The following is a 26,626-nucleotide window of genomic DNA, read 5'->3' as shown; positions in this document are numbered from 1 at the left end:
TATCTGTGTAATGGTTGTTCCTGCTGTCTCGGTGTAATGGTTGTCCTGCTGTCTCTGTGTAATGGTTGCCCTGCTGTCTCGGTGTAATGTCTGTCATGCTGTCTCTGTGTAATGGTTGTCCTGGTGTCTCTGTGTAATGGTTGTCCTGCTGTCTCTGTGTAATGGTTGTCCTGATGTCTCTGTGTAATGGTTGTCCTGCTGTCTCTGTGTAATGGTTGTCCTGCTGTCTCTGTGTAATGGTTGTCCTGCTGTCTCGGTGTAATGGTTGTCCTGAAGTCTCTGTGTAATGGTTGTCCTGATGTCTCTGTGTAATGGTTGTACCTGCTGTCTCTGTGTAATGGTTGTCCTGCTGTCTCTGTGTAATGGTTGTCCTGCTGTCTCGGTGTAATGGTTGTCCTGAAGTCTCTGTATAAGGGTTGTCCTGATGTCTCTGTGTAATGGTTGTCCTGCTGTCTCTGTGTAATGGTTGTCCTGCTGTCTCGGTGTAATGGTTGTCCTGCTGTCTCTGTGTAATGGTTGTCCTGCTGTCTCGGTGTAATGGTTGTCCTGAAGTCTCTGTATAAGGGTTGTCCTGATGTCTCTGTGTAATGGTTGTCCTGCTGTCTCTGTGTAATGGTTGTCCTGCTGTCTCGGTGTAATGGTTGTCCTGATGTCTCTGTGTAATGGTTGTCCTGCTGTCTCGGTGTAATGGTTGTCCTGCTGTCTCTGTGTAATGGTTGTCCTGCTGTCTCTGTGTAATGGTTGTCCTGATGTCTCTGTGTAATGGTCGTCCTGCTGTCTCTGTGTAATGGTTGTCCTGCTGTCTCTGTGTAATGGCTGCCATGACGTCTCTGGTAATTGTAACCCATCGTGTCCCCTCATCTCTGGTGACCGCTGTGATGTTTATGGAGAGCAGGGTGACACTGCCAGCCTGGTCTCTCCCCAGATGAGGACACACAGCTGTGGCATGACGGAAAGAGAAGGGAGGAGAGGAGGAGAGGGAGGATGAGGAGGAGAGGGAAGATGAGGAAGGGAGGAGAGGAGGAGAGGGAAGATGAGGAAGGGAGGAGAGCAGGAGAGGGAAGATGAGGAAGGGAGGAGAGCAGGAGAGGGAAGATGAGGAAGGGAGGAGAGCAAGAGAGGGAAGATGAGGAATGGAGGAGAGCAGGAGAGGGAAGAGGAGTTATGGAGGAGAGGAGGAGAGGGAAGATGAGGAATGGAGGAGAGGAGAGGGCAGGGTAGGAAGGGAGGAGAGGGAAGAGGAGAAGAATTAAGATGAGTAGTTTTCTTTCTCTGACTTTGATAATCATCTCACCCTCAAAAGAAGACTAGACTTCATTGGTCAAAGTAATATATTTGCAACAACCTTGTTCCAGTGCACTTTGGACGTCTACACTAATTTCATCCCACTCCATTCTGCTCTTTTCTCTTCCTTCCTTCCCTCTCTCTTTCAGTCCTCTCCTTCCATCTCTCCTTAATTCCTATCCTTCCCTCTCTCCTTCATTCCTCTCCATCCCTCTCTCTCCTTAATTCCTCTTCGTCCCTCTCTCCTTCATTCCTCTCCTTCCCACTCTCCGACATTCATCTCTTTCTCTCTCTCCTTCATTCTCCTCCTTCCCTCTTTCCTTAATTCCTATCCTTCCCTCTCTCATTCATTCCTCTCCTTCCCTCTCTCTTCTTAATTCCTCTTTGTCACTCTCTCCTTCATTCATCTTCTTCCCTCTCTCCTTCATTCATCTCCTTCCCTCTCTCCTTCATTCCTCTCCTTCTCTCTCTCCTTCATTCCTCTCCTTCCCTCTGTCCTTAATTCCTCTCCTTCCCTCTCTCTTTCATTCCTCTCCTTCCCCCTCTCCTTCATTCCTCTCCTTCCCTCTCTCCTTCATTCCTCTCCTTCCCTCTCTCCTTCATTCCTCTCCTTCCCTCTCTCCTTCATTCCTCTCCTTCCCTCTCTCCTTCATTCCGCTCCTTCCCCCTCTCCTTCATTCCTCTCCTTGGGGTCATAACCACTTCTCAGTTTGACCTCTTCCTCATTAAATGGAGCGGACAATCACTGTTATATACTGGCCCGTCAGCCATGGAGTGAGGGATGAAGAGAGGGCAGGAGAGATGGATGGGAGGCCTGGGCTGGAAGCGGTGGAGAGATGGATGGGAGGCCCCGGAGGCCTGGGCTGGAAGCGGTGGAGAGATGGATGGGAGGCCTGGGCTGGGCTGGAAGCGGTGGAGAGATGGATGGGAGGCCCCAGAGGCCTGGGCTGGAAGCGGTGGAGAGATGGATGGGAGGCCTTGTAGGCCTGGGCTGGAAGCGGTGGAGAGATGGATGGGAGGCCCCAGAGGCCTGGGCTGGAAGCGGTGGAGAGATGGATGGGAGGCCCCGGAGGCCTGGGCTGGAAGCGGTGGAGAGATGGATGGGAGGCCTTGTAGGCCTGGGCTGGAAGAGGTGGAGAGATGGATGGGAGGCCTTGTAGGCCTGGGCTGGAAGAGGTGGAGAGAGGGATGGGAGGCCTGGGCTGGAAGCGGTGGAGAGATGGATGGGAGGCCCCGGAGGCCTGGGTTGGAAGAGGTGGAGAGATGGATGGGATGCCCCGGAGGCCTGGGTTGGAAGCGGTGGAGAGATGGATGGGAGGCCCTGGAGGCCTGGGCTGGAAGAGGTGGAGAGATGGATGGGAGGCCTGGGCTGGAAGCGGTGGAGAGATGGATGGGAGGCCTGGGCTGGAAGCGGTGGAGAGAGGGATGGGAGGCCCCGGAGGCCTGGGCTGGAAGAGGTGGAGAGATGGATGGGAGGCCTTGGCTGGAAGTGGTGGAGAGAGGGATGGATGGATCAATTGACAGATTGAGGGGTAGAGGTGGGTGAAAGGGGAGAGGTGATTTGAGCTTTTTTATAATCACCATCATTTATCTAGATATTATACCGTCTCGGTTCGTATGACAGGTTGCAGATGGAACTTGACCAAAAACAACCCCGACTAGGAATACAGTCAGTACACTCTGGTCTCTCCTGTCTCAGTCTGATACTGTTGTGTCTCAGTTAATATTAGCTCAGTCGTGTGCAGGGCCATTTCTTCTAATGTCACGCTGACTGACAGAGAGGTATCCAATCAGATCAATGATTACAGATCAGCGGAGATGTTTCAGATGTTGTGACGTCTCAACCTGATACAGGGCCTAGTAAGAATACCATACATCAACCTGATACAGGGCCTGGTAAGAATACCATACCTCAACCTGATACAGGGCCTAGTGAGAATACCATACCTCAACCTGATACAGGGCATAGTGAGAATACCATACCTCAACCTGATACAGGGCCAGGTAAGAATACCATACCTCAACCTGATACAGGGCCTGGTAAGAATACCATACCTCAACCTGATACAGGGCCTAGTAAGAATACCATACCTCAACCTGATACAGGGCCTGGTAAGAATACCATACCTCAACCTGATACAGGGCCTGGTAAGAATACCATACCGCAACCTGATACATGGCCTGGTAAGAATACCATATCTCAACCTGATACAGGGCCTGGTAAGAATACCATACCTCAACCTGATACAGGGCCTGGTAAGAATACCATACCTCAACCTGATACAGGGCCTGGTAAGAATACCATACCTCAACCTGATACAGGGCCTGGTAAGAATACCATACCTCAACCTGATACAGGGCCAGGTAAGAATACCATACCTCAACCTGATACAGGGCCTAGTAAGAATACCATACCTCAACCTGATACATGGCCTGGAAAGAATACCATACCTCAACCTGATACATGGCCTGGAAAGAATACCATACCTCAACCTGATACATGGCCTGGAAAGAATACCATACCAAGAGGCAGGGGGAAGGACTGAGATGATCTGATTCACTAGGACTGTGATGATCTTATTCATTCGGAATGTGATGATCTGATTCACTAGGACTGTGATGATCTGAATCATTCGGGCTGTGATGATTTGATTCACTAGGACTGTGATGATCTGATTAATTCGGACTGTGATGATCTGATTCACTAGGACTGTGATGATCTGATTCGTTCGGACTGTAATGATCTGATTCACTAGGACTGTGATGATCTGATTCACTAGGACTGTGATGATCAGATTCACTAGGACTGTGATGATCTGATTCTTTCAGGCTGTGATGATCTGATTCACTAGGACTGTGATGATCTGGTTCACTAGGACTGTGAGGATCTGAATTACTAGGACTATGATGATCTGATTCACTAGGACTGTGATGATCTGATTCACTAGGACTGTGATGATCTGATTCACTAGGACTGTGATGATCTGATTCTTTCGAGCTGTGATGATCTGATCCACTAGGACTGTGATGATCAGATTCACTAGGACTGTGATGATCTGATTCTTTCGGGCTGTGATGATCTGATTCACTAGGACTGTGATGATCTGATTCACTAGGACTGTGATGATCTGATTCTTTCGGGCTGTGATGATCTGATTCACTAGGACAGTGATGATCAGATTCACTAGGACTGTGATGATCTGATTCTTTCGGGCTGTGATGATCTGATTCACTAGGACTGTGATGATCTGATTCACTAGGACTGTGATGATCTGATTCTTTCGGGCTGTGATGATCTGATTCACTAGGACAGTGATGATCAGATTCACTAGGACTGTGATGATCTGATTCTTTCGGGCTGTGATGATCTGATCCACTAGGACTGTGATGATCAGATTCACTAGGACTGTGATGATCTGATTCTTTCGGGCTGTGATGATCTGATTCACTAGGACTGTGATGATCTGATTCACTAGGACTGTGATGATCTGATTCTTTCGGGCTGTGATGATCTGATTCACTAGGACAGTGATGATCAGATTCACTAGGACTGTGATGATCTGATTCTTTCGGGCTGTGATGATCTGATTCACTAGGACTGTGATGATCTGATTCACTAGGACTGTGATGATCTGATTCTTTCGGGCTGTGATGATCTGATTCACTAGGATTGTGATGATCTGATTCACTAGGACTGTGATGATCTGATTATTTCGGGCTGTGATGATCTGATTCACTAGGACTGTGATGATCTGATTCACTAGGACTGTGATGATCTGATTCTTTCGGGCTGTGATGATCTGATTCACTAGGACTGTGATGATCTGATTCACTAGGACTGCGATGATCTGATTCACTAGGACTGCGATGATCTGATTCACTAGGACTGCGATGATCTGATTCACTAGGACTGTGATGATCTGATTCACTAGGACTGTGATGATCTGATTCACTAGGACTGTGATGATCTGATTCTTTCGGGCTGTGATGATCTGATTCACTAGGACTGTGATGATCTGATTAACTAGGACTGTGATGATCTGATTCACTAGGACTGTGATGATCTGATTCACTAGGACTGCGATGATCTGATTCACTAGGACTGCGATGATCTGATTGTTTCGGACTGTGATCATCTGATTCACTAGGACTGTGATGATCTGATTATTTCGGGCTGTGATGATCTGATTCACTAGGACTGTGATGATCAGATTCACTAGGACTGTGATGATCTGATTCTTTCGGGCTGTGATGATCTGATTCACTAGGACTGTGATGATCTGGTTCACTAGGACTGTGAGGATCTGAATTACTAGGACTATGATGATCTGATTCACTAGGACTGTGATGATCTGATTCACTAGGACTGTGATGATCTGATTCTTTCGGGCTGTGATGATCTGATCCACTAGGACTGTGATGATCAGATTCACTAGGACTGTGATGATCTGATTCTTTCGGGCTGTGATGATCTGATTCACTAGGACTGTGATGATCTGATTCACTAGGACTGTGATGATCTGATTCTTTCAGGCTGTGATGATCTGATTCACTAGGACAGTGATGATCAGATTCACTAGGACTGTGATGATCTGATTCTTTCGGGCTGTGATGATCTGATCCACTAGGACTGTGATGATCAGATTCACTAGGACTGTGATGATCTGATTCTTTCGGGCTGTGATGATCTGATTCACTAGGACTGTGATGATCTGATTCACTAGGACTGTGATGATCTGATTCTTTCGGGCTGTGATGATCTGATTCACTAGGACAGTGATGATCAGATTCACTAGGACTGTGATGATCTGATTCTTTCGGGCTGTGATGATCTGATTCACTAGGACTGTGATGATCTGATTCACTAGGACTGTGATGATCTGATTCACTAGGACTGCGATGATCTGATTCACTAGGACTGCGATGATCTGATTCACTAGGACTGCGATGATCTGATTTACTAGGACTGTGATGATCTGATTCACTAGGACTGTGATGATCTGATTCACTAGGACTGTGATGATCTGATTCACTAGGACTGTGATGATCTGATTCTTTCGGGCTGTGATGATCTGATTCACTAGGACTGTGATGATCTGATTAACTAGGACTGTGATGATCTGATTCTTTCGGGCTGTGATGATCTGATTCACTAGGACTGTGATGATCTGATTCACTAGGACTGTGATGATCTGATTCACTAGGACTGCGATGATCTGATTCACTAGGACTGCGATGATCTGATTCACTAGGACTGTGATGATCTGACTCACTAGGACTGTGATGATCTGATTCACTAGGACTGCGATGATCTGATTGTTTCGGACTGTGATCATCTGATTCACTAGGACTGTGATGATCTGATTATTTCGGGCTGTGATGATCTGATTCACTAGGACTGTGATGATCAGATTCACTAGGACTGTGATGATCTGATTCTTTCGGGCTGTGATGATCTGATTCACTAGGACTGTGATGATCTGGTTCACTAGGACTGTGAGGATCTGAATTACTAGGACTATGATGATCTGATTCACTAGGACTGTGATGATCTGATTCACTAGGACTGTGATGATCTGATTCTTTCGGGCTGTGATGATCTGATCCACTAGGACTGTGATGATCAGATTCACTAGGACTGTGATGATCTGATTCTTTCGGGCTGTGATGATCTGATTCACTAGGACTGTGATGATCTGATTCACTAGGACTGTGATGATCTGATTATTTCGGGCTGTGATGATCTGATTCACTAGGACTGTGATGATCAGATTCACTAGGACTGTGATGATCTGATTCTTTCGGGCTGTGATGATCTGATTCACTAGGACTGTGATGATCTGGTTCACTAGGACTGTGAGGATCTGAATTACTAGGACTATGATGATCTGATTCACTAGGACTGTGATGATCTGATTCACTAGGACTGTGATGATCTGATTCTTTCGGGCTGTGATGATCTGATCCACTAGGACTGTGATGATCAGATTCACTAGGACTGTGATGATCTGATTCTTTCGGGCTGTGATGATCTGATTCACTAGGACTGTGATGATCTGATTCACTAGGACTGTGATGATCTGATTCTTTCGGGCTGTGATGATCTGATTCACTAGGACTGTGATGATCAGATTCACTAGGACTGTGATGATCTGATTCTTTCGGGCTGTGATGATCTGATTCACTAGGACTGTGATGATCTGATTCACTAGGACTGTGATGATCTGATTCTTTCGGGCTGTGATGATCTGATTCACTAGGATTGTGATGATCTGATTCACTAGGACTGTGATGATCTGATTATTTCGGGCTGTGATGATCTGATTCACTAGGACTGTGATGATCTGATTCACTAGGACTGTGATGATCTGATTCTTTCGGGCTGTGATGATCTGATTCACTAGGACTGTGATGATCTGATTCACTAGGACTGCGATGATCTGATTCACTAGGACTGCGATGATCTGATTCACTAGGACTGTGGTGATCTGATTCACTAGGACTGCGATGATCTGATTGTTTCGGACTGTGATCATCTGATTCACTAGGACTGTGATCATTTCCTTGGATGAACCGCAAACATATTTAATTGCAAGCTTTTGGTACCAAAATGGCACCCGTTGACAACCTCTCCTGTCTCTGGGTAGCGTACACAAGAGACGTTTGACTAGTCTGTAGTAACAACTGTTCTGCACCAGCTGAGAGAGTGTGTGAATCACACGGTATTGGGTAACAGGGAGCCGTTTGTGATTCTGACAATGTGAGCAGGCAGACTGGCACAGAGGTAGTGATCCATTGAAGATAGCAGCAGCCTGGCTGGCGTCTCTTCTCCTGGCTGTGTCTCTGCAGTGGCTCCCAGTCTAGATCTCTTTTGTGTATTTATCAAGCTAATGAAACCAGGACCAATTAACTGACAACCATGCGGAGAACAGAATTGGACCTACATACCATCCCTGCTCTCTCTCTTCCTTACATACCATCTCTCATTCTCTCTTTTACTTTCATACCATCCATCTTTCTCTCTTCCTTTCATATATCCCTCCCCTCTCTTCCTTTCATAACATCTCTCATTCCTCTCTTTCTTTCTTTCATACCATCCCTCCTCTCTCTTCCTTCCATACGTCCCTCTTTCTCTTTCTTTTTCTTTCATACCATCCCTCCTTCTCTCTCTCTTTTCCTTTCATACCATCCCTCCTTCTCTCTCTCTCTTCCTTTCATACATCCCTCCTCTCTCTTCCTTTCATACATCCTCCCCTCTCTCTTTTCCTTTCATACATCACTCCTTCCCCCCTTCTTTTGTCATTGTTTTGGTAAACTTGTTCACACCTGTCAGTGGCACATTAAACTACGTGTTCAGTGGGACTGGAGGGAGAGAGGGAGACTGGAGGGAGAGAGGGAGACTGGAGGGAGAGAGGGAGACTGGAGGGAGAGAGGGAGACTGGAGGGAGAGAGGGAAACTGGAGGGATAGAGGGAGACTGGAGAGAGAGAGGGAGACTGGAGGGAGAGAGGGAGACTGGAGAGAGAGAGGGAGACTGGAGGGAGAGAGGGAGACTGGAGAGAGAGAGGGAGACTGGAGGGAGAGAGGGAGACTGGAGAGAGAGAGGGAGACTGATGGAGAGAGAGGGATACTGGAGAGAAACAGGGAGACTGGAGAGAGACAGGGAGACTGGAGCGAGAGAGGGAGACTGGAGGGAGACAGGGAGACTGGAGAGAGAGAGGGAGACTGATGGAGAGAGAGGGAGACTGATGGAGAGAGAGGGAGACTGGAGAGAGAGAGGGGGACTGGATGGAGAGAGAGGGAGACTGGAGAGAGAGGGAGACTGGAGAGAGAGAGGGAGACTGGAGGGAGAGAGGGAGACTGGAGAGAGAGAGGGAGACTGGAGGGAGAGAGGGAGACTGGAGGGAGAGAGGGAGACTGGAGAGAGAGAGAGGGAGACTGGAGGGAGAGAGGGAGACTGGAGAGAGAGAGGGAGACTGATGGAGAGAGAGGGAGACTGATGGAGAGAGAGGGAGACTGGAGAGAGACAGGGAGACTGGAGAGAGAGACAGGGAGACTGGAATGAGAGAGGGAGACTGGAGGGAGACTGGAGAGAGAGAGGGAGACTGATGGAGAGAGAGGGAGACTGATGGAGAGAGAGGGAGACTGGAGAGAGAGAGGGGGACTGGATGGAGAGAGAGGGAGACTGGAGAGAGAGGGAGACTGGAGAGAGAGAGGGGGACTGGATGGAGAGAGAGGGAGACTGGAGAGAGAGAGGGAGACTGTCTGCCCACCCCCCTCCTCAACCACCTCTTCCCTCCTGAGGAATGAGAAACAGGATGATCACAGACGGTTAATTCTGCTGGTCCCCAACAGCCCAGCAGCCAGCTAGAAGTCACAGCTAGAAGACATAGACTGACCCAGCTAGAACACACGTATACTGACACAGCTAGAATACATAGAGACTGACCCAGCTAGAACACACATATACTGACACAGCTAGAAGACATAGACTGACCCAGCTAGAACACACATATACTGACACAGCTAGAATACATAGAGACCGACCCAGCTAGAACACACATATACTGACACAGCTAGAAGACATAGAGACTGACCCAGCTAGAAGACATAGAGACTGACCCAGCTAGAAGACATATAGACTGACCCAGCTAGAAGACATATAGACTGACACAGCTAGAAGACACATAGACTGTCACAGCTAGAACACATAGAGACTGACCCAGCTAGAAGACACATAGACTGACACAGCTAGAAGACAGAGACTGACCCAGCTAGAAGACATATAGACTGACACAGCTAGAAGACACATAGAGACTGACACAGCTAGAACACAGGAACACACACACTGATTTTCAAAGGTAGGCGTACACACACACATTCTCAAACAAACACACACACACACACACACACACACACACACACACACACACACACACACACACACACACACACACACACACACACACACACACACACACACACACACACACACACACACAATAGGCAATTCTTGCTTATGCACCTGTCATGTACCTGTATTGTAGTTGTAATGTAACTGTGACCTTGTTGTAAAGTACCTGTAATCTAGTTGTTATGTGCTTGTTTAAAGGCTTTGGGGAGAGAATAAATAGCATTCAAGCTCATATGAACTGGACAGCAACTGTGCTTAATATATTGGCTGTGCATGGAGACAGACTAGAGGGATACAAATCTCCTTATATAACATGGATGTATATGCTTGGAAGGGCCTGTCCACTCGATTTTACTGAGCCGATTGTGAGGCCTTTGATTATTTTTTCCCCCTAGTGGTTCTATCGATTTCATAGTAAGAGTGGTATGGAGAGAGACAGAGGACAGAGAAGAGAGGAGAGAGGAAAAAGATGAAAAGCAAGAGACAGATTGATAGGGTAATTCCCATTTGATGGTTTATTTTAAAGTGGAACTGATTGTGTGTTAACTAACTTGATATGAAACAAACAGACACTACTAATATCAAACACATACAATTCCCAGTTTATGCTACAAAACCAACTTTATACTTCATAAGAGGTTTGAAAAATAGGTTATTTTTTAATATAATATAATATAAATATATTCTTAATATAATTCACCAATACAGTTCTTGGTTGTCCAACAAATACTGCTATCAAGTTGTAAATAACAGTTGGCCTGGTACATTGGTTGATTCGGGATGCACTGGTTCAGTTTCAATGGCTCCATTTGTTGGACAAAAATGAACGACTGTAACTTGAACTAAGACTGGGAATGTCAATACAATCAAACTAGCAAGGGCAATGATCACAAGTTAGTCATAATGTGGCTAATATGCTAACATATATATTTATGTAGAGAGCTAAAATCACAGAGCCTAATGTCAGCGAGATAGCTAGCTAGCTGCCTAGAGGACGTCATGTCTTTGGAGGAGAGGGCAAGTGATTGGCTTGACTTTCGAGTTTTTCCCCTCATATCATTTTTCGGGTGGCTATACAGCTAGAGATGCACATGTAATTTGGTTAGCTAGCAAGAGACGTTAATCGCTTTGCTAGCTAGCTATGTTGAACAACTATTTGCAGTTAGCACATCTCTTGAGTTCACAAATAAACTCTGGCAAGCTATTTATTCCGATTTCAGAGCACTCTTGTCTGAGTGTGCCAGAGCGCAGATGAATTTACAAACGCGCAACACCTGTTGAATATGTCAGTAAACGTAGGCAAAAAAGTTATAGTTAGTCACGAACGCTTTAGATAACAGCCTAGCCAGCTCTGCTACAGCAAGTAAAATGGTAAGAGAGAGGTGTTCTCTCACTTGTGTCTGGAAGTAGCTAGCTAGCAAGCTAGCCAACTTTAGCCAGTTAGCTTGGGTGCTTGGTTGGGACAATGCATGCATTGGCAAGCAAGCTGCAGAAGGATGAGCAGGCTATTCCCTATCGTTTTTTTTTGTGTGCAATTAATTGAAAAACTAGTTGAGGAAGTAGATGAGTATGGTCTCTTTCATATGTTTGTTTTCTCCCCCGAGGTGATAGAGCCAAATGTTCATACCAAAGACGTAAATGAATCAAATTACGGCATTTTACCACATTTATGAGATTAGTCCCCAAAAAATTGGGGGGGGGGGAGGTTAGATTTCAGACCCCCCCCCCAGAGCAGACAGCTGGACCGACAGCTCAGTACTCCTGCAAAGATCACAGTTTCAGTTCCAGGGCAGCTCCTTTGAAGATGATGATGTCCATCACTTCAGATAACACCGGGTCGTAAATTGTGTTTCTCCCCATCTGTGTTGAAGTGTCTGGTGCATTTTTCCACTTGTCTGAAGTAGAAGATGTCCACTTTGAAGTGACTCCAGCATTTGTATTAGATTAATTACCGTCCCCATTAACCGAAAAGCTAGTCTTACCGGGGTCTGACATTTATGTAAAACAAGTAGCATGACAACAGGTAGTCGGTAACCTGGAGAATCGATCTACGTAGCACTTCAGTGCAATGTAGTTCTGACTTGTTCTTACTTGATGTCGTAGGTGTGTGCTTACAAGAAATGAAGAATACACATTTGTCCTTGAGAACTCGCAGTCCGTAGTCCTTCAGTCTCTGTGAGGGCACAGTCCGTTGTCCTTCAGTCTCTGTGAGGTCGCAGTCCGTACTCCTTCAGTCTCTGTGAGGGCACAGTCCGTTGTCCTTCAGTCTCTGTGAGGTCGCAGTCCGTACTCCTTCAGTCTCTGTGAGGGCACAGTCCGTTGTCCTTCAGTCTCTGTGAGGTCGCAGTCCGTAGTCCTTCAGTCTCTGTGAGGGCACAGTCCGTTGTCCTTCAGTCTCTGTGAGGTCGCAGTCCGTACTCCTTCAGTCTCTGTGAGGTCGCAGTCCGTACTCATTCAGTCTCTGTGAGGGCACAGTCCGTTGTCCTTCAGTCTCTGTGAGGGCACAGTCCGTAGTCATTCAGTCTCTGTGAGGTCGCAGTCCGTAGTCATTCAGTCTCCGTGAGGTCGCAGTCCGTAGTCTTTCAGTCTCTGTGAGGTCGCAGTCCGTAGTCCTTCAGTCTCTGTGAGGGCACAGTCCGTAGTCCTTCAGTCTCTGTGAGGGCACAGTCCGTACTCCTTCAGTCTCTTTGAGGTCGCAGTCCATAGTCTTTCAGTCTCTGAGAGGTCGCAGTCCGTAGTCCTTCAGTCTCTGTGAGGGCACAGTCCATACTTCTTCAGTCTCTGTGAGGTCGCAGTCCATAGTCTTTCAGTCTCTGAGAGGTCGCAGTCCGTAGTCCTTCAGTCTCTGTGAGGGCACAGTCCGTAGTCCTTAAGTCTCTGTGAGGGCACAGTCCGTAGTCCTCCTTGTACTCCAGGTAGTTTTGTACTCCAGGTAGCGTTGTACTCCAGGTAGCGTTGTACTCCAGGTGGCGTTGTACTCCTTGTACTCCAGGTAGCGTTGTACTCCAGGTGCCGTTGTACTCCAGGTGGCGTTGTACTCCAGGTGGCGTTGTACTCCTTGTACTCCAGGTGGCGTTGTACTCCAGGTAGCGTTGTACTCCCTCCACTAGTAAGATCTGCTCCATCGCCCTCTGGAACAGCCCTGGAGAATGGTAAGTAAACAGTACCTGAAGAGCCCTTTGTGAATGGTAGATAACAGTTGCTGTGTGTGTGTGTGTGTGTGTGTGTGTGTGTGTGTGTGTGTGTGTGTGTGTGTGCTCTACGTTATGCCAATACATCCTACTTCCTAGATGTTTCCTTGACTGTGTGATGTCATCAGACTGGGCCGGCCTGGTGTGGACTGCTACAGCCAGCATGAGAGTGGAGCCGCTGTTCTCCAGCTACAGTTCCTCATCAATGAGGTAGGACTGCTTCCATTCTATTCCCCTTATCTCGGACGGCAGGGTAGCCTAGTGGTTAGAGTGTTGGACTAGTTCAAACCCCCAAGCTGACAAGGTACAAATCTGTCGTTCTGCCCCTGAACAGGCAGTTAACCCACTGTTCCTAGGCCGTCATTGAAAATAAGAATTTTAACTGACTTGCCTAGTTACATAAAGGTACAAAAAAGAGGAGAGTTGGAATACAGTATTTAGTCATTTAGCCATTGGAATACAGTATTTTGTCATTTAGCCATTTAAGGACAAACAATCTGTTCTGGAATCCGAGTGTTTTACCCCCGACCGACCACCTTCCTCTTTTTGAATCTAACATTTTCATTTCCAAATATTTTTTCTGGGCAGAAACATTCACAGCGCCCCTCCATCGTGAGGAGGGGCCCTATTGATTTCAAACCATGATTCAACACTCTTTCAGCATGGCTATGACTAATGGTATCCCTGTTATTTAGCAGTGAGAGAGTGAGAGAGTGAGAGTGAGAGTGAGAGAGAGTGAGAGAGAGTGAGAGAGAGTGAGAGTGAGAGTGAGAGTGAGAGAGAGTGAGAGTGAGAGTGAGAGAGAGAGAGACAGAGAGAGAGAGAGAGTGAGAGTGAGAGTGAGAGTGAGAGAGAGTGAGAGTGAGAGTGAGTGAGAGAGAGAGAGAGAGAGAGAGAGAGAGAGAGAGAGAGACAAGGCAAAAAGGATAAAACCATCGTCGACAGCAGAGCAGAATGGATAATTCAAAACCAATGTAAGGTCGGATAGTTGCTGATGTATACTCTCAACTCGGTCTCACTGTCTCACGTCAGAATTTGACGTTCATGTTTCTCAAACTTCACATTTCAAAGTTGTTGCAATCGTCAAATTTCAAAGTGTCTAAGGTCAAGTTTGTTCATTAACTCAAAATGTTTAATTGTCCAGGTTTAAACATATAAACTGGATGTATTCACTCCTGAGGACAAAGTCTGTCTCTCTGTGTTAGAGTTGACTAAACTGTCTCTCTGTGTTAGAGTTGACTAAACTGTCTCTCTATGTTAGAGTTGACTAAAAACTGTCTCTCTATGTTAGAGTTGACAAAAAACTGTCTCTCTGTGTTAGAGTTGACTAAACTGTCTCTCTGTGTTAGAGTTGACTAAACTGTCTCTCTGTGTTAGAGTTGACTAAACTGTCTCTCTGTGTTAGAGTTGACTAAACTGTCTCTCTGTGTTAGAGTTGACTAAACTGTCTCTCTATGTTAGAGTTGACTAAACTGTCTCTCTGTGTTAGAGTTGACTAAACTGTCTCTCTGTGTTAGAGTTGACTAAACTGTCTCTCTGTGTTAGAGTTGACTAAACTGTCTCTCTGTGTTAGAGTTGACTAAACTGTCTCTCTATGTTAGAGTTGACTAAACTGTCTCTCTGTGTTAGAGTTGACTAAACTGTCTCTCTGTGTTAGAGTTGACTAAACTGTCTCTCTGTGTTAGAGTTGACTAAACTGTCTCTCTATGTTAGAGTTGACTAAAGGATGTCTCTCTATGATAGAGTTGACTAAACTGTCTCTCTGTGTTAGAGTTGACTAAACTGTCTCTCTATGTTAGAGTTGACTAAACTGTCTCTCTGTGTTAGAGTTGACTAAACTATCTCTCTGTGTTAGAGTTGACTAAAGGATGTCTCTCTATGATAGAGTTGACAAAAAACTGTCTCTCTGTGTTAGAGTTGACTAAAAACTGTCTCTCTGTGTTAGAGTTGACTAAAAACTGTCTCTCTGTGTTAGAGTTGACAAAAAACTGTCTCTCTGTGTTAGAGTTGACTAAAAACTGTCTCTCTATGTTAGAGTTGACTAAAAACTGTCTCTCTATGTTAGAGTTGACTAAAAACTGTCTCTCTGTGTTAGAGTTGACTAAAAACTGTCTCTCTGTGTTAGAGTTGTCTAAACTGTCTCTCTATGTTAGAGTTGACTAAAAACTGTCTCTCTATGTTAGAGTTGACTAAAGGATGTCTCTCTATGATATAGTTGACTAAAAACTGTCTCTCTGTGTTAGAGTTGTCTAAACTGTCTCTCTATGTTAGAGTTGACTAAAAACTGTCTCTCTATGTTAGAGTTGACTAAAGGATGTCTCTCTATGATATAGTTGACTAAAAACTGTCTCTCTATGATATAGTTGACTAAAAACGGTCTCTCTATGTTAGAGTTGACTAAAGGCTGTCTCTATGTTAGAGTTGACTAAAAACTGTCTCTCAAATCAAATCAAATTATATTTGTCACATACACATGGTTAGCAGATGTTAATGCGAGTGTAGCGAAATGCTTGTGCTTCTAGTTCCGACAATGCAGTAATAACCAACAAGTAATCTAACTAACAATTCCAAAACTACTGTCTTATACACAGTGTAAGGGGATAAAGAATATGTACATAAGATATATGAATGAGTGAATGTACAGAGCAGCATAGGCAAGATACAGTAGATGGTATCGAGTACAGTATATACATATGAGATGAGTATGTAAACAAAGTGCATAGTTAAAGTGGCTAGTGATACATGTATTACATAAGGATGCAGTCGATGATATAGAGTACAGTATATACGTATGCATATGAGATGAATAATGTAGGGTAAGTAACATTATATAAGGTAGCATTGTTTAAAGTGGCTAGTGATATATTTACATAATTTCCCATCAATTCCCATTATTAAAGTGGCTGGAGTTGAGTCAGTGTCAGTGTGTTGGCAGCAGCCACTCAATGTTAGTGGTGGCTGTTTAACAGTCTGATGGCCTTGAGATAGAAGCTGTTTTTCAGTCTCTCGGTCCCAGCTTTGATGCACCTGTACTGACCTCGCCTTCTGGATGGTAGCGGGGTGAACAGGCAGTGGCTCGGGTGGTTGATGTCCTTGATGATCTTTATGGCCTTCCTGTAACATCGGGTGGTGTAGGTGTCCTGGAGGGCAGGTAGTTTGCCCCCGGTGATGCGTTGTGCAGACCTCACTACCCTCTGTAACTCAGTTGGTAAAACAGGGACCTCTGTAACTCAGTTGGTAGAACAGGGACCTCTGTAACTCAGTTTGTAGAACATGGTAGAACAGGGACCTCTGTAACTCAGTTGGTAGAACAGGGACCTCTGTAACTCAGTTGGTAGAACAGGGACCTCTGTAACTCAGTTGGTAGAACAGGGACCTCTGTAACTCAGTTGGTAGAACAGGGACATCTGTAACTCAGTTGGTAGAACAGGGACCTCTGTAACTCAGTTGGTAGAACAGGGACCTCTGTAACTCAGTTGGTAGAACAGTGTTTAATGACCATCTACATACTGTAGGGCCAAAGGGGCAGGGTACAGTATCCAATGGTAGCCTGCTAGTAACAGTAACTAAGGGGCAGAGTACAGTACCCAATGGTAGCCTGCTAGTAACAGTAACTAAGGGGCAGAGTACAGTACCCAATGGTAGATCTGCTAGTAACAGTAACTAAGGGGCAGGGTACAGTATCCAATGGTAGCCTTCTAGTAACAGTAACTAAGGGGCAGAGTACAGTACCCAATGGTAGCCTGCTAGTAACAGAAACTAAGGGGCAGGGTACAGTATCCAATGGTAGTCTGCTAGTAACAGTAACTAAGGGGCAGAGTAGAGTACCCAATGGTAGCCTGCTAGTAACAGTAACTAAGGGGTGGAGTAGAGTAGCCTGCTAGTAACAGTAACTAAGGGGCAGAGTACAGTACCCAATGGTAGCCTGCTAGTAACAGTAACTAAGGGGCAGAGTAGGGGACTGGGCGGAGGCCGGCTAGTAACAGTAACTAAGGGGCAGAGTACAGTACCCAATGGTAGCCTGCTAGTAACAGTAACTAAGGGGCAGAGTAGGGGACTGGGCGGAGGCCGGCTAGTCGTGACTATTTAACAGTCTGATGGCCTGGAGATAAAATGCTGTTTTTCAGTCTCTTAGTTCCTGCTTTGATGCACCTGTACTGTCTCCTCCTTCTAAATCAAATCAAATCAAATCAAATTTATTTGTCACATACACATGGTTAGCAGATGTTAATGCGAGTGTAGCGAAATGCTTGTGCTTCTAGTTCCGACAATGCAGTAATAACGAACAAGTAATCTAACTAACAATTCCCCCAAAAAACTACTGTCTTATACGCAGTGTAAGGGGATAAAGAATATGTACATAAGGATATATGAATGAGTGATGGTACAGAGCAGCATAGGCAAGATACAGTAGATGATATCGAGTACAGTATATACATATGAGATGAGTATGTAAACCAAGTGGCATAGTTAAAGTGGCTAGTGATACATGTATTACATAAGGATGCAGTCGATGATATAGAGTACAGTATCTACGTATGCATATGAGATGAATAATGTAGGGTAAGTAACATTATATAAGGTAGCATTGTTTAAAGTGGCTAGTGATATATTTACATCATTTCCCATCAATTCCCATGATTAAAGTGGCTGGAGTAGAGTCAGTGGCATTGACAGTGTGTTGGCAGTAGCCACTCAATGTTAGTGGTGGCTGTTTAACAGTCTGATGGCCTTGAGATAGAAGCTGTTTTTCAGTCTCTCGGTCCCAGCTTTGATGCACCTGTACTGACCTCGCCTTCTGGATGACAGCGGGGTGAACAGGCAGTGGCTCGGGTGGTTGATGTCCTTGATGATCTTTATGGCCTTCCTGTAGCATCGGGTGGTGTAGGTGTCCTGGAGGGCAGGTAGTTTGCCCCTGGTGATGCGTTGTGCAGACCTCACTACCCTCTGGAGAGCCTTACGGTTGAGGGCGGTGCAGTTGCCATACCAGGCGGTGATACAGCCCGCCAGGATGCTCTCGATTGTGCATCTGTAGAAGTTTGTGAGTGCTTTTGGTGACAAGCCGAATTTCTTCAGCCTCCTGAGGTTGAAGAGGCGCTGCTGCGCCTTCTTCACGATGCTGTCTGTGTGAGTGGACCAATTCAGTTTGTCTGTGATGTGTATGCCGAGGAACTTAAAACTTGCTACCCTCTCCACTGCTGTTCCATCGATGTGGATGGGGGGGTGTTCCCTCTGCTGTTTCCTGAAGTCCACAATCATCTCCTTAGTTTTGTTGACGTTGAGTGTGAGGTTATTTTCCTGACACCACACTCCGAGGGCCCTCACCTCCTCCCTGTAGGCCGTCTCGTCGTTGTTGGTAATCAAGCCTACCACTGTTGTGTCGTCCGCAAACTTGATGATTGAGTTGGAGGCGTGCGTGGCCACGCAGTTGTGGGTGAACAGGGAGTACAGGAGAGGGCTCAGAATGCACCCTTGTGGGGCCCCAGTGTTGAGGATCAGCGGGGAGGAGATGTTGTTGCCTACCCTCACCACCTGGGGGCGGCCCGTCAGGAAGTCCAGTACCCAGTTGCACAGGGCGGGGTCGAGACCCAGGGTCTCGAGCTTGATGACGAGCTTGGAGGGTACTATGGTGTTGAATGCCGAGCTGTAGTCGATGAACAGCATTCTCACATAGGTATTCCTCTTGTCCAGATGGGTTAGGGCAGTGTGCAGTGTGGTTGAGATTGCATCGTCTGTGGACCTATTTGGGCGGTAAGCAAATTGGAGTGGGTCAAGGGTGTCAGGTAGGGTGGAGGTGATATGGTCCTTGACTAGTCTCTCAAAGCACTTCATGATGACGGATGTGAGTGCTACGGGGCGGTAGTCGTTTAGCTCAGTTACCTTAGCTTTCTTGGGAACAGGAACAATGGTGGCCCTCTTGAAGCATGTGGGAACAGCAGACTGGTATAGGGATTGGTTGAATATGTCCGTAAACACACCGGCCAGCTGGTCTGCGCATGCTCTGAGGGCGCGGCTGGGGATGCCGTCTGGGCCTGCAGCCTTGCGAGGGTTAACACGTTTAAATGTCTTACTCACTTCGGCTGCAGTGAAGGAGAGACCGCATGTTTTCGTTGCAGGCCGTGTCAGTGGCACTGTATTGTCCTCAAAGCGGGCAAAAAAGTTGTTTAGTCTGCCTGGGAGCAAGACATCCTGGTCCGTGACTGGGCTGGGTTTCTTCCTGTAGTCCGTGATTGACTGTAGACCCTGCCACATGCCTCTTGTGTCTGAGCCGTTGAATTGAGATTCTACTTTGTCTCTGTACTGGCGCTTAGCTTGTTTGATAGCCTTGCGGAGGGAATAGCTGCACTGTTTGTATTCAGTCATGTTACCAGACACCTTGCCCTGATTAAAAGCAGTGGTTCGCGCCTTCAGTTCCACACGAATGCTGCCATCAATCCACGGTTTCTGGTTGGGGAATGTTTTAATCGTTGCTATGGGAACGACATCTTCAACGCACGTTCTAATGAACTCGCACACCGAATCAGCGTATTCGTCAATGTTGTTGGCTGACGCAATACGAAACATCTCCCAGTCCACGTGATGGAAGCAGTCTTGGAGTGTGGAGTCAGCTTGGTCGGACCAGCGTTGGACAGACCTCAGCGTGGGAGCTTCTTGTTTTAGTTTCTGTCTGTAGGCAGGGATCAACAAAATGGAGTCGTGGTCAGCTTTTCCAAAAGGGGGGCGGGGCAGGGCCTTATATGCGTCGCGGAAGTTAGAGTAACAATGATCCAGGGTCTTTCCACCCCTGGTTCCGCAATCGATATGCTGATAAAATTTAGGGAGTCTTGTTTTCAGATTAGCCTTGTTAAAATCCCCAGCTACAATGAATGCAGCCTCCGGATAAATCGTTTCCAGTTTGCAGAGAGTTAAATAAAGTTCGTTCAGAGCCATCGATGTGTCTGCTTGGGGGGGGATATATAGGGCTGTGATTATAATCGAAGAGAATTCTCTTGGTAGATAATGCGGTCTACATTTGATTGTGAGGAATTCTAAATCAGGTGAACAGAAGGATTTGAGTTCCTGTATGTTTCTTTCATCACACCATGTCACGTTGGCCATAAGGCATACGCCCCCGCCCCTCTTCTTACCAGAAAGATGTTTGTTTCTGTCCGCGCGATGCGTGGAGAAACCCGCTGGCTGCACCGCTTCGGATTGCGTCTCTCCAGTGAGCCACGTTTCCGTGAAACAGAGAACGTTACAGTCTCTGATGTCCCTCTGGAATGCTACCCTTGCTCGGATTTCATCAACCTTGTTGTCAAGAGACTGGACATTGGCAAGAAGAATGCTAGGGAGTGGTGCACGATGTGCCCGTCTCCGGAGTCTGACCAGAAGACCGCTTCGTTTTCCCTCTTTTTCTGAGTCGTTTTTTTGGGTCGCTGCATGGGAACCATCCCGTGGCGCTGGTTGTAAGGCAGAACACAGGATCCGCATCGCGAAAAACATATTCTTGGTCGTACTGGATGGTGAACAGGGCGGGCAGGTAAAATGAGAAGAACAGGCATTGTGTTAGATGAGAAGAATGAGTAGAATAGGCATTGTGTTAGATGAGAAGAATGAGCAGAATAGGCATTGTGTTAGATGAGAAGAATGAGCAGAATAGGCATTGTGTTAGATGAGAAGAATGAGCAGAACAGGCACTGTGTTAGATGAGAAGAATGAGCAGAATAGTCATTGTGTTAGATGAGAAGAATGAGCAGAATAGGCATTGTGTTAGATGAGAAGAATGAGCAGAATAGGCATTGTGTTAGATGAGAAGAACAGGCATTGTGCTAGATGAGAAGAATGAGCAGTATAGGTATTGTGTTAGATGAGAAGAACAGGCATTGTGTTAGATGAGAAGAACAGGCATTGTGTTAGATGAGAAGAATAAGCAGAATAGGCATTGTGTTAGATGAGAAGAACAGGCATTGTGTTAGATGAGAAGAACAGGCATTGTGTTAGATGAGAAGAATGAGCAGAATAGGCATTGTGTTAGATGAGAAGAATGAGCAGAATAGGCACTGTGTTAGATGAGAAGAATGAGCAGTATAGGCATTGTGTTAGATGAGAAGAATGAGCAGAATAGGCATTGTGTTAGATGAGAAGAATGAGCAGAATAGGCATTGTGTTAGATGAGAAGAATGAGCAGTATAGGCATTGTGTTAGATGAGAAGAATGAGCAGAATAGGCACTGTGTTAGATGAGAAGAATGAGCAGAATAGGCACTGTGTTAGATGAGAAGAATGAGCAGAATAGGCATTGTGTTAGATGAGAAGAATGAGCAGAATAGGCACTGTGTTAGATGAGAAGAATGAGCAGTATAGGCATTGTGTTAGATGAGAAGAATGAGCAGAATAGGCATTGTGTTAGATGAGAAGAATGAGCAGAATAGGCATTGTGTTAGATGAGAAGAATGAGCAGTATAGGCATTGTGTTAGATGAGAAGAATGAGCAGAATAGGCACTGTGTTAGATGAGAAGAATGAGCAGAATAGGCACTGTGTTAGATGAGAAGAATGAGCAGAATAGGCACTGTGTTAGATGAGAAGAACAGGCATTGTGCTAGATGAGAAGAATGAGCAGTATAGGCATTGTGTTAGATGAGAAGAACAGGCATTGTGTTAGATGAGAAGAATGAGCAGAATAGGCATTGTGTTAGATGAGAAGAATGAGCAGAATAGGCATTGTGTTAGATGAGAAGAACAGGCATTGTGCTAGATGAGAAGAATGAGCAGTATAGGTATTGTGTTAGATGAGAAGAACAGGCATTGTGTTAGATGAGAAGAATAAGCAGAATAGGCATTGTGTTAGATGAGAAGAACAGGCATTGTGTTAGATGAGAAGAACAGGCATTGTGTTAGATGAGAAGAATGAGCAGAATAGGCATTGTGTTAGATGAGAAGAATGAGCAGAATAGGCACTGTGTTAGATGAGAAGAATGAGCAGTATAGGCATTGTGTTAGATGAGAAGAATGAGCAGAATAGGCATTGTGTTAGATGAGAAGAATGAGCAGAATAGGCATTGTGTTAGATGAGAAGAATGAGCAGAATAGGCATTGTGTTAGATGAGAAGAATGAGCAGAATAGGCATTGTGTTAGATGAGAAGAATGAGCAGTATAGGCATTGTGTTAGATGAGAAGAATGAGCAGAATAGGCACTGTGTTAGATGAGAAGAATGAGCAGAATAGGCACTGTTTTAGATGAGAAGAATGAGCAGAATAGGCACTGTGTTAGATGAGAAGAACAGGCATTGTGCTAGATGAGAAGAATGAGCAGTATAGGCATTGTGTTAGATGAGAAGAACAGGCATTGTGTTAGATGAGAAGAACAGGCATTGTGTTAGATGAGAAGAATGAGCAGAATAGGCATTGTGTTAGATGAGAAGAATGAGCAGAATAGGCATTGTGTTAGATGAGAAGAACAGGCATTGTGCTAGATGAGAAGAATGAGCAGTATAGGTATTGTGTTAGATGAGAAGAACAGGCATTGTGTTAGATGAGAAGAATAAGCAGAATAGGCATTGTGTTAGATGAGAAGAACAGGCATTGTGTTAGATGAGAAGAACAGGCATTGTGTTAGATGAGAAGAATGAGCAGAATAGGCATTGTGTTAGATGAGAAGAATGAGCAGAATAGGCACTGTGTTAGATGAGAAGAATGAGCAGTATAGGCATTGTGTTAGATGAGAAGAATGAGCAGAATAGGCATTGTGTTAGATGAGAAGAATGAGCAGAATAGGCATTGTGTTAGATGAGAAGAATGAGCAGTATAGGCATTGTGTTAGATGAGAAGAACAGGCATTGTGCTAGATGAGAAGAATGAGCAGTATAGGCATTGTGTTAGATGAGAAGAACAGGCATTGTGTTAGATGAGAAGAACAGGCATTGTGTTAGATGAGAAGAATGAGCAGAATAGGCATTGTGTTAGATGAGAAGAATGAGCAGAATAGGCATTGTGTTAGATGAGAAGAATGAGCAGAATAGGCATTGTGTTAGATGAGAAGAACAGGCATTGTGCTAGATGAGAAGAATGAGCAGTATAGGCATTGTGTTAGATGAGAAGAACAGGCATTGTGTTAGATGAGAAGAACAGGCATTGTGTTAGATGAGAAGAATGAGCAGAATAGGCATTGTGTTAGATGAGAAGAATGAGCAGAATAGGCATTGTGTTAGATGAGAAGAACAGGCATTGTGCTAGATGAGAAGAATGAACAGTATAGGCATTGTGTTAGATGAGAAGAACAGGCATTGTGTTAGATGAGAAGAACAGGCATTGTGTTAGATGAGAAGAATAAGCAGAATAGGCATTGTGTTAGATGAGAAGAACAGGCATTGTGTTAGATGAGAAGAACAGGCATTGTGTTAGATGAGAAGAATGAGCAGAATAGGCATTGTGTTAGATGAGAAGAATGAGCAGAATAGGCATTGTGTTAGATGAGAAGAATGAGCAGAATAGGCATTGTGTTAGATGAGAAGAATGAGCAGAATAGGCATTGTGTTAGATGAGAAGAATGAGCAGTATAGGCATTGTGTTAGATGAGAAGAATGAGCAGAATAGGCACTGTGTTAGATGAGAAGAATGAGCAGAATAGGCACTGTGTTAGATGAGAAGAATGAGCAGAATAGGCATTGTGTTAGATGAGAAGAATGAGCAGAATAGGCACTGTGTTAGATGAGAAGAATGAGCAGTATAGGCATTGTGTTAGATGAGAAGAATGAGCAGAATAGGCATTGTGTTAGATGAGAAGAATGAGCAGAATAGGCATTGTGTTAGATGAGAAGAATGAGCAGTATAGGCATTGTGTTAGATGAGAAGAATGAGCAGAATAGGCACTGTGTTAGAGAAGAATGAGCAGAATAGGCACTGTGTTAGATGAGAAGAATGAGCAGAATAGGCACTGTGTTAGATGAGAAGAACAGGCATTGTGCTAGATGAGAAGAATGAGCAGTATAGGCATTGTGTTAGATGAGAAGAACAGGCATTGTGTTAGATGAGAAGAACAGGCATTGTGTTAGATGAGAAGAATGAGCAGAATAGGCATTGTGTTAGATGAGAAGAATGAGCAGAATAGGCATTGTGTTAGATGAGAAGAATGAGCAGAATAGGCATTGTGTTAGATGAGAAGAATGAGCAGTATAGGCATTGTGTTAGATGAGAAGAATGAGCAGAATAGGCACTGTGTTAGATGAGAAGAATGAGCAGAATAGGCACTGTGTTAGATGAGAAGAATGAGCAGAATAGGCACTGTGTTAGATGAGAAGAACAGGCATTGTGCTAGATGAGAAGAATGAGCAGTATAGGCATTGTGTTAGATGAGAAGAACAGGCATTGTGTTAGATGAGAAGAACAGGCATTGTGTTAGATGAGAAGAATGAGCAGAATAGGCATTGTGTTAGATGAGAAGAATGAGCAGAATAGGCATTGTGTTAGATGAGAAGAACAGGCATTGTGCTAGATGAGAAGAATGAGCAGTATAGGTATTGTGTTAGATGAGAAGAACAGGCATTGTGTTAGATGAGAAGAATAAGCAGAATAGGCATTGTGTTAGATGAGAAGAACAGGCATTGTGTTAGATGAGAAGAACAGGCATTGTGTTAGATGAGAAGAATGAGCAGAATAGGCATTGTGTTAGATGAGAAGAATGAGCAGAATAGGCACTGTGTTAGATGAGAAGAATGAGCAGTATAGGCATTGTGTTAGATGAGAAGAATGAGCAGAATAGGCATTGTGTTAGATGAGAAGAATGAGCAGAATAGGCATTGTGTTAGATGAGAAGAATGAGCAGTATAGGCATTGTGTTAGATGAGAAGAACAGGCATTGTGCTAGATGAGAAGAATGAGCAGTATAGGCATTGTGTTAGATGAGAAGAACAGGCATTGTGTTAGATGAGAAGAACAGGCATTGTGTTAGATGAGAAGAATGAGCAGAATAGGCATTGTGTTAGATGAGAAGAATGAGCAGAATAGGCATTGTGTTAGATGAGAAGAATGAGCAGAATAGGCATTGTGTTAGATGAGAAGAACAGGCATTGTGCTAGATGAGAAGAATGAGCAGTATAGGCATTGTGTTAGATGAGAAGAACAGGCATTGTGTTAGATGAGAAGAACAGGCATTGTGTTAGATGAGAAGAATGAGCAGAATAGGCATTGTGTTAGATGAGAAGAATGAGCAGAATAGGCATTGTGTTAGATGAGAAGAACAGGCATTGTGCTAGATGAGAAGAATGAACAGTATAGGCATTGTGTTAGATGAGAAGAACAGGCATTGTGTTAGATGAGAAGAACAGGCATTGTGTTAGATGAGAAGAATAAGCAGAATAGGCATTGTGTTAGATGAGAAGAACAGGCATTGTGTTAGATGAGAAGAACAGGCATTGTGTTAGATGAGAAGAATGAGCAGAATAGGCATTGTGTTAGATGAGAAGAATGAGCAGAATAGGCATTGTGTTAGATGAGAAGAATGAGCAGAATAGGCATTGTGTTAGATGAGAAGAACAGGCATTGTGTTAGATGAGAAGAATGAGCAGAATAGGCATTGTGTTAGATGAGAAGAATGAGCAGAATAGGCATTGTGTTAGATGAGAAGAACAGGCATTGTGTTAGATGAGAAGAATGAGCAGAATAGTCATTGTGTTAGATGAGAAGAATGAGCAGAATAGGCATTGTGTTAGATGAGAAGAATGAGCAGAATAGGCATTGTGTTAGATGAGAAGAATGAGCAGAATAGGCATTGTGTTAGATGAGAAGAATGAGCAGAATAGGCATTGTGTTAGATGAGAAGAATGAGCAGAATAGGCACTGTGTTAGATGAGAAGAATGAGCAGAATAGGCATTGTGTTAGATGAGAAGAATGAGCAGAATAGGCACTGTGTTAGATGAGAAGAATGAGCAGAATAGGCACTGTGTTAGATGAGAAGAATGAGCAGAATAGGCATTGTGTTAGATGAGAAGAATGAGCAGAATAGGCACTGTGTTAGATGAGAAGAATGAGCAGTATAGGCATTGTGTTAGATGAGAAGAATGAGCAGAATAGGTATTGTGTTAGATGAGAAGAATGAGCAGAATAGGCATTGTGTTAGATGAGAAGAATGAGCAGTATAGGCATTGTGTTAGATGAGAAGAATGAGCAGAATAGGCACTGTGTTAGATGAGAAGAATGAGCAGAATAGGCACTGTGTTAGATGAGAAGAATGAGCAGAATAGGCACTGTGTTAGATGAGA

General features: G+C 44.9%; 1 protein-coding gene across 1 annotated transcript in view; it reads left to right on the top strand.

Moving 5' to 3' along the window:
• LOC109880766 (syntaxin-binding protein 5-like) overlaps positions 1-26,626 on the top strand; it is a 309,642-nt gene that overhangs the window by 104,149 nt on the left and 178,867 nt on the right. Inside the window, exon 3 of the mRNA XM_031801429.1 lies at positions 13,517-13,598. Within this exon, the coding sequence (XP_031657289.1) occupies positions 13,517-13,598 (82 nt within the window). The remainder of the gene's footprint in view (positions 1-13,516; positions 13,599-26,626) is intronic.

Source organism: Oncorhynchus kisutch, linkage group LG2 (assembly GCF_002021735.2).
Source record: "Oncorhynchus kisutch isolate 150728-3 linkage group LG2, Okis_V2, whole genome shotgun sequence".
NCBI classification, from domain to species: Eukaryota; Metazoa; Chordata; class Actinopteri; order Salmoniformes; family Salmonidae; genus Oncorhynchus; species Oncorhynchus kisutch.
Note: the sequence above shows the minus strand (reverse complement) of the source record. Positions and strands in the feature narration are given on the sequence as shown.